The sequence below is a fragment of the Coturnix japonica genome, chromosome 5 (genome assembly GCF_001577835.2).
Source record: "Coturnix japonica isolate 7356 chromosome 5, Coturnix japonica 2.1, whole genome shotgun sequence".
Lineage (NCBI taxonomy): Eukaryota > Metazoa > Chordata > Aves > Galliformes > Phasianidae > Coturnix > Coturnix japonica.
In genome coordinates this window covers 5,947,857-5,961,501 of record NC_029520.1, presented here as the reverse complement: position 1 = coordinate 5,961,501, position 13,645 = coordinate 5,947,857, and the positions used below count along the sequence as shown (strand labels likewise).

Genomic DNA, 13,645 nt, shown 5'->3' with positions numbered 1-13,645 from the left:
TCTACTATTTAGCTATCACAATTTTACATACGTGTAATATAATGTATATATATAGTATATATTAACCATTGATGTAATAATGTATGAATAAGGGGTGGAATGTCATGGTTTTGTAATTTTGTAATTTTGCTATCAGTATTCCACATCATAACATCATGTCAAGTATGGATACTTCTGTTGAATGTGCAGTCCACAGAAGAAGACTACATATCCCAGAGAACAACAGGAGTAACAATAAGTCACGGGACCAGGACTCTATATAATCTCGTTCCCAGCTGGAGTGCCCTCCTTCTTCTCTCGAACTTCTCGGAGAGTGGGAAGCGTTCCAGCCGTGTCGCCTAGAGTTCACAGTAGGCCTCTCGGTTTTCGGGACTCTCTCTCTCTCTGTTTCGTTCGATTTTGTTAGCCTTAATTATATTATATTGTGTTACCTTGTATTTCGATATCATATTTAGTAAAAATAAGGTTTTCCTCCTTAGATTGTCGCTTTTTATCCCACTCCCCTTTTCCCCCTCCTTTCCGGGCCCGGGGGGGGGCGTGGGGTGGCTTCCCTGTCACGGGCATTAGGTAAATCTAAGTAACCCGTGACAATAACTCAATGGCATACTTGACATGATGTTATGATGTGGAATACTGATAGCAAAATTACAAAATTACAAAACCATGACAGAGTTTCAACCCCCCTGCTATGTTCTGGGTCGCCAACCACCAGAACAGGCTGCCCAAAGCCACATCCAGCCTGGCCTTGAATGCCTGCAGGGATGGGGCATCCACAGCCTCCTTGGGCAACCTGTTCAGTGTGTCACCATCCTCTGTGTGAGAAACTTCCTCCTAATATCTCACCTAAATCTCCCCTGTCTCAGTTTAAAAGCATTCCTCCCTGTCCTATAACTATCCACCCTTGTAAACAGCTGTTCCCCTTCCTGTTTATGTGCTCCTTTTAGAAACAAATATTTAAATTGGTTTGTTGAAGAGGCAGCACAGCATTCAGTGATGCCTTGTTTGTCTTGAATGCATTCTTTAGAAAAATCTCTCCTAAGGTGTAAAAATAAAATAAAAAAGCATAAACGTAGTGACACAGTTGCACAATAAATTCTGAACTGACCTTTCAGGCTTTCAATTTCCAAAAATTAATATGCTATATTTTATGATAATCAGGATTGTCACAACGTTTTTGTTACACAGATTTTAGCGTAGCTCACTTTTACCATTTTTCAGATGCTGTCTGAATGCTCCTCATTGATGTTCTCCTGTAAGTGATTGTTAGTGATGAGAATAATACTAGAAATTACTCTGTTCTGCAGAAATAACGTTCTAATAATATGTAGTCAAGTGCCTAAGGTGCAGCTGCCTAGAATAAGTATCTGTGTTGTGCTGGAGGGGAATGGATGTGAAAATCTGCGAGTTCTTAAGTAGAAAAACTGTTTAGAAGTGCTGCATCAGAGATGTGAATAATGTCTTCAATAGAAATTGCCTATGGGAGAGTAGATGCTTTAGTTGTAATTAAAAAACCTCAAATCCCTGAGAGTCTGAATGTACCCAACTGAAATCCAGTTCAGAATTTCTTAATGAGTTTGAGTTTGGACATCAGAAAAAAATTAGCTGATAGTAATTACTGAATGTAGACTTTCTTCTTCTAGGAGTTATGATATTTCTGACATTAATGATAACATTTTGTTTTCATTTAGTATCTCCAACCTAGGTATGTTTGGCATCAACGGTTTCAGTGCAGTCATAAACCCTCCACAGTCCTGCATCCTAGCTGTGGGTCGAGGAAGATCAGAGCTCAAGATTGTGGTAGATGAAGAAGGGAATGAGAAACTTCAGCAGCATCAGCTCATGACCGTGACTCTCTCAAGTGATGGTCGTGTAGTAGATAATGATCTGGCCTCAAAGTTTCTGGAAACCTTCAAAGCCAACATTGAGAATCCAATACGTCTCGCCTTGTGTTGAACTCAGTGAAGGCTGCTTCCTGATTTGACAGCACAGAATTCTGTTACAGAAAAACAACCCCAAGTAATAATAGAGAGAGTAAATAGTGTGAGGTAGACAGTTAAATAATTTAACTTATTGAATTAACATGGAAAATATAAATTTTCATGCTTTTAGTCATTTCCAATGACCAGTTTTTATACTGTAAAGCTGGAGACCTTGAGGTTAGCATGTAATATTTCTTTAAACATTTAGTACTAATAGCACATGATGTGTGCTTAGAAATTAAATTTCCTCTGGAAAAAAAAAAAAAAGCTTTAAAAAAAACACAACTGTATAAAATTTAAAAGGGAATTTGAGATACTTTAAGGGCTAAATATCTAGCTTTTACAGTGAGGTAAGCAAGAACTGTCATTAAACAATATGCTGCTATGAGTCGTGATCAATACTGAGGTTGTGGAGTAGCGAACTTTACATTGCTGCAGTGTTTTTTTCAGTTTGCAAAAGACTTTTAGCACATTTTGCTGTACAGATTAGATTGAAGTAAGGTTTGTGAACTTTAAACAAAGATTTCATTGAATTCTGACATAAAAGCAGAGAAGTTACAAACAAATTAAAGGTTTTGCTTAGTTACATTTGCATCACAGGTTTAACTGTTCTTTATCTTCTTTACTCTAAGCTACACTGGGCAAAGCGAGATGAGTGTAAAGATGAGTAGGGAAGAGAAATGACAGGAAGTTCTGAGAAAGACTAAATTAGATCTTAGATAGAAATGTAATTTCACAGAATATGAAGTAACTTGATAGAATCTGCAGCTGAATTCATATAATTAGATTTCATTAATACACATTTAAACAGTAACTGAATCTGTCTTTATTCAGTATTTTATGATTGCTGCTTTATTTCATACCATGCAGAGGGAGGAGACGGGACTGAACTTGTCTGTAAGGGGTGATATCTCACTGGTTATAGATTTCATTGCCTTTAGTTTGATGTCACCAACATCTGAGGAAAACAGAATTTTGTGCAGCATTTAATTGTTAATAGGTTTTCTTAGGCTTAATTATAAAAAAAAAAAAAGGAATCTTCAGTACCACAAAATATGAAAAATACTGTTTTCAGGTGTTCAGTGATATACTGTTGTAAACTTGAAACCCAAGGCAATTGTGTCAGCACTACTGTGATGGAATAAATGGCTTTAATCAGAGACTGCAGTATAAAAGGTCAATTTTTGCACACTGAAAATTTGCTGATTAATTCTGTTTTTCCAGTGCATTAATGATGTAGGTATGAAATATGCCATTGTTAGTCATATATTGAATGGAAACTCAGCTGGAGGAGTATTTTTCAGCAGGATGAACCTTAAGTGGGCAGAGACAGTTTTCTTCCTATAAATAAATATGGAACCACTTGTTGTGTGTGTTTGTAATGAAGTAACTGCATTTACAGAACCTGATGATATAAATTCAGTTGAATTCTGAGTCTGTATTATTCTGGTTGTTTTTGTTAAGTTTTGGTTATTTTACATTTTTGTAGGACTTGTTTATTGAGCTCCTGCCCTAATTAAAAAGATAATTGCAAGACAAAAACTTCAGTTAATGCTGACTTCAGCATTTTCACTAAATGTTTACTAATTTGTCTTGTTATGATGTTAATCTAACAGTAGGGAGGAAAGAAATTTCTGATTACCAGGTTTAGTCTACTGTGTAATAATGGACATATACATTTGTATTTCCAGGAGTTTTTCACTGATCAATTCTGTTCATGAATGTGTTTTCAATAGTGCTGGGCTGTGAACCCCAGCACTTCTATAATCTACTTCCTGCCTGGCCAATGCTAAGGGCTGCATGACTGATGTGTATATAGAACTGTAATTTTGTGTGTTTGTATTCATGTAGTGTAGGTCAGTGTATTACTTTTTGTTTGGAGCCACTGGAAGGCACTGTTGTGTGTATATATATCGTTTATTGTGCCGTTTCATTCATGTGAGTGCTAACACTTTCCCTGTTTGACACAAATAGGTGAAGACAACGCAGCTTCTTTTCCAGGTTAAGTAAACCTGAAACAACTTTTGAATCGGGTGGATCTGTCAGTAAGACTAATACAAGTTTTAAGTCTGTTTTCTTTACGTATGCCTGCTAGCCAGCCTTGTCATTTGACAGAAGAAGGATGTTTGTGATTCGTCAGCCATCAGTCTGTGAAGGACCTCTCTGGAATTTAGTCATGTTACAGTAACAGATCACAAATAAATGCCTCTACATAGGTAATTGTACCATTCAGCAACATCTACAGCTTTAGTGAAAGTGAGATGATACAAGTTCATGATGATACAGATCAAAATAATCAGTGACTCTCTTTATGGAGAACTCAAGTATTTGGTAATGAGGGCAATGGTTGAAATGGCCCAGAAAATGAACCATGTAAAATGTTCATGCTTACATATGAAGCCAGTTTGCCTTAGAGTTAAAATTTCACAGATAAAAGTGCAAACTTTCGTGTTTGAGTCTTTAGAATAACATCTACCAACATCTCTTTTAGGTACCTGAGCAAGAAATACCGTGAAAACTTCTATTTTCTTGAGTTGAAACACTAAAAATTAAAATTTCAGGTCTGTGTTACTGTTGGCTGGGAAATGCCTGCCTTCAGGAAATGCTTGGTGAAAATTGCTTTCTTCATATAATTTTCCTTTGAAAGCGGCACAGCTAGGAAAACTGAAGGATAGCTATTTTGGACATTGTGATTGTTGGCAAGCCATAAACTGTATGTGTTACACTTCAATCCTGATTCTACTGTCAGAATCTTTGGCTTTTATTTCTTGTTCCTCCATGCATTCCTTTTGCAATAAAATTTCTGGAAGTAATCTTCCTAGTGTAATCCCTTAAGGATTCCTACTCCTGCAAAGTGACTGCACCATTCTACTTCCTCCTAATCTTTTGGTCCACATGTTTGTTTCCATCAATACAAAATACAATAGGTGCTTTTTTTTCATCTAGAGATTATCCCTACTGTATACAATGGAATTTTAAAGTTGAACAGGGAACCATAAACATGACAAAGTCTGAATGAAGGCTTTTATGTACTGTTTTGTATAGCAAGCTGCATTTTGATTGTATTACAGTAGATGTGATTGTTGAGTGAGTGTGGGAAACTAATGCGAAATCACTGGACTAAAGTGTCATGCTTGGTATGATTTCTTGTGTCATAAAATGAAGAAGAAAACAAAGAAAAAAAAAGTTGCCTTTAGGATTAATTGTCTTATGGTGGTTTGAAGCCAATGTATTTTTTATTTACTTGTCTCATATCACTGTGTTTTGTTTCCTCTGAATCTTTTTCTGGATTGTATCAGATCATAACAATTGATTTTTACTTTCTATGTCCATTCAGAATGTTGTGCATTATTGTAATTTCTTTGAAAGCAGTCTGAACAAGGTACAGGAAATAATGATTGCACAATGACAAGTGCCAGCGGGATTGAGTTGGTGATTTTTCATTCAGATATGCATGTTGCAACCCCTATTCAGTACCACTCAGATGATCTTGGCTGTTTCAGTTATTGGTTAATCAGGGTAAGAGAATAATCTATTTGTATGCTATACCAAAAATGGGCAATACCACAACTAGCCCCTGGGTATCTTAATTTCACACGTGTTATTTGCCATAACAGAGAAGAATTTTGGGTGAACAACCCAGTATCTTTCACAATAACTCTGCTTCAAGGATGTGAAAATCCATACAGAAACTAGCAGCTTAATCCATGATTTCATTTTACTTTTTTATAACCTCACTGTTTTTATCTTTGTTTCTAACTAGCTCTACATTGTTGATGATGAATTTTTTCCCCTTTCCTAAAATGTAGAAGTATTGTCTTAAGAATTCACAGTGAAGCACGTCACTGACTTGCTTATCAAGGAATGCTGTGTCTACATGTTCAAAACCCTCTTTGATCTGTTTCCAGACCGCATGGTCCATACATCTGCGTAAGCTAGAAAAGAATGCATGAGTTGGATTGTCATGACAGACAGTCTTCTGTTTTTCAGCCAAGTCACCCCTTCCTGTAAGTGGCAAAGCTGTATGTTGTGGTAGTGCTAGATAAAGAGCAAGCATTCTTTGAAACAGGTACTAGTGGTGGTGGTCTCATCTGCAGGCTAATGCAATGTACGCAATGTTCCTTTGTCTCACACGCTTGGGTGGTGTTCTTTGTAAATTGCATGCAGGGTTGTATACTGGCATTGAATGTTAGTGCAAATCAGGTGCTATTTTTTTGGGGGGGAAACTTCTGGGAGCCAGACTATGTGGGGAATTTGAATGGAACTGCCATAACTGTATAAGAATAATTCATAGTATAGTATAGGAAGAGACTGTGTCATACAAATAGGCCACATGAAAGTACACTTCAGTTATTTGTTCAAATTGAAGTTATTTTGATGATTATTTTTATTCTTACAAGATCTCTTACTACATCATTGTGCCAGTTATTCAAGTAATGCGAGTAACTTCTGTTTCCTCCATAGGTAATATTTCAATATATGTTCTGTACCACATCCATGTTGTAGAAGGGCTTCTGCGAAGTTTCCCATTTGTGGATGGTTTCCCTTCCCTTAACTGTCTGGCTCATGCTGTTTAGGGGATGGTGCTTTTTTCTGAGGCTTTGAAATGAAACACTCCTTCACTACTACTTATGTAGTAGTACAGCAAAACTAAAATTTAACTAGCTATCTGTGTGTTTTTGTTGAGTTTCCCAAATAGGAAAGAGATTCATCCAATACTATGGATTAGGATCTGTTATTGTCGATTAGTAGCTATTAGTTCACTTAATTATGAAGATTGCTAATAAGCCATCAAGCACTATCATTCAAGAAGTATCCAGGCTCTTGAAATTTTGTCTACTCCAATATGGATTTGTAGCCTTGCTGTTTGTTGTTTGGTTTTGTTTCTATGTCTTACATTTAAAGTATTGAATACCATGTGAGCAAAAGGACACAATATAAGTAATTGCAGAAAAATTTTCCATTGTTTGTTGTGTTTTCTTGTTATGATGATGTTTTTTTATTATCTTTGAAGTTTCCAAATATTAGCCAAATTATAGTTGATGTTTTGATAAACCTGCTTTAGTAACTTGATCATTCTATTTTTTATTCTAGATTTTAGAAACTTCTTTATTTCTTTAATACTACTGTGTCTTCTACTGCCTTTTTTTTTATTGTGTTAACATGAAAAGTGAAATGCAGTGTTAACAGCACAGTGTGTGAAGTACGCTTCATAAGACTTAGTATTTTGTAAATTATCAGGAATGTGTGCAAGTTAATGCAAAAGATTTATTCCCATGAAGTTGTATCGGTCAGTCTGTACATACAGCTGCTCACTGAATCATTCCGCAAAAACGGAATCTGATGTACTTCTGGCAGGTGTGCTTGGTGTGACTGTCAAGGAAAAACTGAAATACAAAGAGGCCAGCAGAGGGCAGCCACAGCAGTATGTTTTTCTAACTGGCTCTCTCAAGGTCTCTGAGTATGATCAGTGAATGTAGACATTATGCTTGAATTTAAGCAATGGCTTGATGGCTCAGTTTTTGAAGAATTTTGAAAAGCACCTGACATTAGTAAAGAAGGAATAGTAAATAGTATCTTTCCTTGGTCTGATGGAAATAAGAGGCTGTGCCTACTGTATGGTGTTGCCTGCTGATGATTAGTAGAAATGTACTAACTGGTAAATGTTCCAGGAGACAAAAACTTCAGAGAAGGCCTATTGGTTGGTTACACTGTGATACAAAACATTTACTAGAGATTTGAATGGCAGCTTCTGGTGATTACTTAGCAGAATCTGCTTAAGTCCTATCACAGGGTTCAAGCAAACAGTGATGGCTTTTCGGTTTACGCTCTTTGTTTTTACGTCAGATTTGGTTTGACTTGAAGGCATAGTGGGGGATAATTATTCAAATACAATAACTATCTTGTTCTTCGCTCTCACCATAGTAATTGTCCTGGCAAGCTAACAATTTATGTCATTACTAGAAATTATTAGCTGGAAAATGACAAACTTCTCTGTTTGTTCATTACCGGTGCAAAAGGAAGATGAATCATGCTATGTCAATAATTACTGTTGTTCATCACCTTAAAGATTAGAGACCAAGATTCTCTTACATACTTTAAAAAGTTCCTTTTGTGTGGCCTAGAACTAGATAGGAAGAAACTGATCATTTTTACATTAACTATTGTGTGAAAAGTATTCTGAATTGTTAATGCTGTAGATATCACCTTTAGTTTCATGATTTTTGCATTGTCTGTGTAACATTCATTGCAAGTGTGCTTTTCAATTCACTTTGAAGAGGTGCAAGCAAATGAACCTCTCAATCTAGTTATAAACTAATTCCCATTTCAGCTGCTTATCTAGAGAAAATGTGTGAACACGTTTAATTCTGCAGCTTTGGTACATTTAGAATTTCTTCCCTGCCCAGTAAATTATAAGCTTAAATACCTGTGAAGACTGTGTGGATACTCATAGTTGCTGTGTAACATCACAGCTGCCATTAGCAGCATAATTTGGTTCTCTGTGTCAGCAGAAAGTATCACTCAGTTTCCTGTTCTTTATGGAAAATACAAACTAATGGATCTCCTGGCTAATCAAGAAACTTGCATCCTCTCCTGAAACTCTTTTTAGTCTTCTGAAATGTAATGCTTATTGCTCAAATTTCAGCTTTCAGCCGTATGATGATTGTAGTACTTTGCTTATTTTGGTGTCAATTCACAAAAGAATTGATCTCACTTACAGGACTTGATCGGCTGTTGTAACAGATTGCATTTTCCTGTTGATGAATACAGAGGTTACAGCATGGCTTTTTCAGGCGGATTAGGAGTCCTTCCTCAGTCCATTCCTATTTTGAGCCTTATCTGTTTACATAGTCTTCAAAGCAGGTGATGTCTTAATTAAACTTATGAGAAGTGCTAATGATTCGGAGGGACTCCCAACCTGGAACAGAAGTCATATTTTGGAATGTGCCAGATTATCCTAAGCAGTGCTCAAAGACACGTCCTTGGCTGCTTTCCTTGTGTATTTTTATGCTGACACAGCTGCAGAGGAATCTAATAGAGGGTCTGGATGCTCTTATTGAAATAAGCAAATACTCATAAAGGAAAATAAATGTGATCATCTCCTTTTCGTAAGATTTTTGTTAGTAGCCACAAGGTAGCTGGTTTCATTGACCGAAAACTAATGAACAGGCTTGTAGTTTGACCACCACTGTACTACTGCTGTGTTAACAGTTCTGTTATGAAAAGAGAGAGCTTTTCCCAACCACCTGTTACTGTGACAACTGCATTTATCAGTACTTGGTGGCACACTTGGCTGTATTAAAGGGAAGAATGATGCATGTGAAGGCCAGTACTGTTTACCTGGAAGTAATCAATTTCAGTTTTAACAGGCTCTGCTTTGAATTTACAAAAGTAGATTGACCTCTCAGGAGCGTCTTAAGTTGTATATATATGACTTAAGTATCAGGTGAGTTCTAGAGCCTAGAGAGAGAGAGGTGTTTTTGCCAAAGAATTCATTTTCAGAATTCATCTTCAGAAAATTCTTAGGGAAATACATCTCCAACATTTTTATTTCGTAACACATTTATGAATTTGACTTTTGCTTCCTTTTAAAGCATTTAAAGTGTGTATGCGTTGTGTGTACTGAGCTGGATTAGCAGAGAGGACCAGCCACTGTACTGTTTAGCAAGTGTTTGAAAGACTTTTGGATTCAGGCTGTGGGATGAACTGGGAGACAGACTCATGAATTCTCCTGCCAAGTCTCCAATGTTTCTACTGTACACATTTTGAGATTCTGCATGCATTACAATATATGCGTGTCAATGTATGTATATTGGTACATTGGGCAGGCCTGTGAGAAACCTGCCCTGATTAAGTTTAAGAAAATAATTGCAACGTGACATACATTGCTCAAACAAAAATGATGAGCAAGTTGATAGTGGGAATCAGGCACTCTTGGCAGAGAGATATCCTAAAGAATCTATGAAGCAATATGCATGTGTGAGAAGGTGACTTTCCCTTATACATATCTTCTCACAGTGTTTTGGACTGACGTAAACCTGGCAGGGAGGAAACAGGAGAGCCTTTTATTCTTGTGTGAAAGTATTGTCTAATGCTCTTGGAGATGGATTTTGTTAAAACTGTACACCAAAAGACAGCTAACTAAGCAGAAATTGTAGTTTTTACAGAGTACTTTATTACATTTGTTGATGAGTCTATGAACCCAGAAAGGATAGTCTGGAATTTTCATGAGATTGGGACTGATTTGGGCATGGTCTTAGCCATTATTTTCTCTGCATGGCGATTGTCTGCTTGTGGATGTGTTCCAAATATGATTATAAACTTCTAATTTCAGAATTGAGTAGACAGACATCAGTACTTCATGTAATATCAGCTTTAAAAAATTCCTGAATTGCCAGAATAATGGATAATACTTAATCTAGTGATATAAATTTTGCTTGTCTAATGACAGAAAGCAAGAGAGATTAGGGCAGGTGAACACAAGTATTCTAGATACTTGTATACCTAGACAATACTTTTCTTAATTTGTTGTTGTTCATTTCTCAGGTTAACTAACCATTCTCTTCCTTGTTAAGTGACAAGCAGAAAAAGTCTTAATGAGAGGAAATTACCCTACCAACCACGAGTTCTAACTATCAACTTTGGAGTATTTTTTTCTGACTGGAGTTTTTAAGGTTTCTTCTGAAGTTCTTGTGATACTGAAAGGAAATGTTTGCACACGTTTAGTGATTATTCTTTCTGTTAGATCAGCTTTTGTATATGAACAGCAGATTAAGCAATTGTATATTGCAATTGTAAATAGTGTTTCCTTCCATAAGGTGTGCAAATGCCAGATGTTTTCTAGGCAGATTCCTCATCTCACCCATGGTAAGAAATGTGAAGAAGACTTTCTCTAGGCTTTCAACAAGGTGAGAACATCTAATTTTCTTTAACCAAAGACATTTTTAAGTAGGTGAATGTTTTCACTCAACTGTGGATTTATAACTGCAGTTAAAAATGCTTTTTCTAGAATTGCTATGAAGATTTTAAAGATGTTAATTTGCATTAAATTAAAATAGAACTTGAAGATATGTAAATATTCTTTCTTTGAAGATTCTTTTCCTGCTTATGTGTGAATGGGATCCAGTGTCATAAAATGAAAATGCTGCTAGAACTGTCCACAAAAGTGCCATAAGACTGAAAATATTATAATAGTGAGTCCAATGTAATCTTAAAAAAGCTGCCCTCTGCTTCCAGTGATACTGAAATGTTAATGAGGGAAGCACATGGTGCTTTGTGTTCATGCTTTTCTCTTCTCCTGGCACTGTCTCACCTTTTTCAAGCTGTAGTATTATGAGAAGATGAAGAAAGCAACTCATACAACAGAAGTCAAAAGCACCTGGTTGAGCTACTGGGGGATATTATAAAGATTCCAGAGACTGGAGGTGAGAAATATTACAAGAATGTTAGATTTTCACTTTCCTTCTGATTTCTACAGTTAAAGATAAGCTTCCACACTAACATAAATACTAAGGTGGGAACTTTTTCTGACTGTGGTAGTGGTGTTCTGTGGGGTCCCTTTGCTTGTCTTAGTGAGAAGTCTCAACATCTGAAACAATTTGTGACTCATATGCTTATGCCAAGATCAGCCAACTGATAAAACCCCATAGAACACTACAGCTCTATTGCCTCGTTCTCTGTAAGCCTTGGTTGCCAAACTTTCTCAGCTGTTAGCTCATCTTTCCTCTTTTCTGTCTTCCCACTGGCTTTGAATAATCCCTGCTAGTGATGCTTCTTCATGGCCAATGTCAAGAAAGGGGTGATAGCATTCACAAATATATATGTAAATGTATGATCGTTTGCCTAACTCAGAAAATTCCTTGAATGGGTTATTTTGAGCTTACTAGCGTAAGTCTGTGAGGCAAGAAGAAATATTATAATAAAGCCATACTTTTATTTGCTCATTTGGAAGTTGTAACTGCTCACTAATTCAGCAAGATTTGCCACTCTTTCAAAAGAATTCCTTTGTCCACTTGTAAACTGTTATAGTTCCTCAACAACTGATGAAGCAGGCCTCATTAATGTAAGTCACTCTCTGTTTTATAGTTTAGGCTTCCCATTGCCAAATCACTGTTAGAAGCTGTTTATGGAGGAATATGTAAAATACAGCATTGCTGAAGCTAGTGTTATATAATTTGCATTTAAGGTTTTAGTTCTTTTTCTCCCTCAAGTGACATGTTGGCACTACAGTGGCTTTTAAAAAGTGGTTAAAAAAATAAAGCAATGGAAAACAATAGAGGACAATAGCTGCCCTTTTGGAGTAGAAGCTAGAGGGCAGGTGGGAAAGCCAAAGTGACTAAAATAACAGGCTTGCATGTAAATGACTGACTCTCATCAATGAGTAAGCACGGACAGAAACTGCTCTTCATTTTTGGCTTGCTGTTTCTTGTTTCCCTAGAGAAACAGCATGAATGATTACTTTTAATGAATGTTTGTTTTTTGAAAGGAACTTTTGTGCTCTCACTGCAGTGTGTGATATAAAGAGAATCATTTTTTCCATAGGCTTGGAGACTTGTTTCTAACAACACCACCAGCTGTGCGTGTCCCAGAGATAAAGGTACATATGGCACACACAGCCCTTAGAACTGCCACGTGCCTGGCAGAGACTTGCTTCGTGCACAGGTCAGGAGTCAGTTTGCAAAGCATTCGCTTGTAAAGAGAAACAAAGGATATAGTTGCTTCTTCTGTACATGTGTATTTTTATTTTTTAAATTAAAAAAACCCTCCAACATAGACAATTGTCATGACAACAATAAAAATAAATTCTTTCTATTGTAAGGATATGGACTTTACAGAGCATATGTGACTTTCCAAAGCGACCTAAGAGTAATTTGGTAGGAATCTCCTAAATTGTTTGCACGTACAAAATGAAACAAGAATGTTCAGAAGAGGAACATTTCCTTAATGGATAGTGGGCTAACGCTGAAGCAGGAAAAATGCGGGGGAGAAAATGAGTTGCATGTACATGTTGTACATGTTACAACGCAATAGATTTGTCATCTTAAAATAAGAGCATGACATCATCAAACCAATGCCTTTGATCTCAAAAGCTGAGGAGAATTAACTGCAATAAAAAGCTATATAGTAGTTTTTTCCCAGCCCCGTTCCAGCTGATTGTTTGGAATAAGAATTAATAGTTAGTTAATATGATTGTAATTCATACAAACAGTTAAGTAATAAAGTCTATAATTAGGAATCTCTTTGAGACCAGATGAGCATTTTCTAAGGAAGATAGACTGGCTTGAGAGGGTATATGTACCAGCAAGTGAGACCACAGTCCATGCTGAAGAGGGCCATGCAGTTTCCCAGCAGGGGAACATATGCCAGAGATTAGAGGTGGGTATTGAAAGTGGAGCTGCAGGCCAAGCAGGCAGCATGATAGGAAGCAGAGCAAGTCTGTGAATGGAGGGAGGAGGGACTTATCTGCTGGCTTGCAGCCAATCTGTTTTAGGACTGCCTCCCTGTTTAACTAACTGTCCCCTGATCTCCAGGACAGAGCGCGTATCTCCCAAGCCTCTTCTGCATCCTGTGTTTTCATCCACATTAAGGTTATAATGTGTATGATCACCATCACTCCAACCTTTACAGGTATTTAACACGTTTTTGAGATTTCATATGTGGAAGTA

At 36.8% G+C, this 13,645-nt stretch overlaps 1 protein-coding gene across 2 annotated transcripts in view; it reads left to right on the top strand.

Annotated features, from left to right (window-relative positions):
* The window catches only part of PDHX (pyruvate dehydrogenase complex component X), a 40,781-nt gene extending 37,368 nt beyond the window's left edge, over positions 1-3,413 (top strand). The window contains exon 11 of one of the 2 annotated variants that reach the window (XM_015863585.2): positions 1,689-3,413. In XM_015863585.2, the coding sequence (XP_015719071.1) occupies positions 1,689-1,953 (265 nt within the window). In that variant the 3' untranslated portion in view covers positions 1,954-3,413. The remainder of the gene's footprint in view (positions 1-1,688) is intronic. The other variant, XM_015863584.2, reaches the window with a different exon arrangement.
* Positions 3,414-13,645: the final 10,232 nt, after the last annotated feature.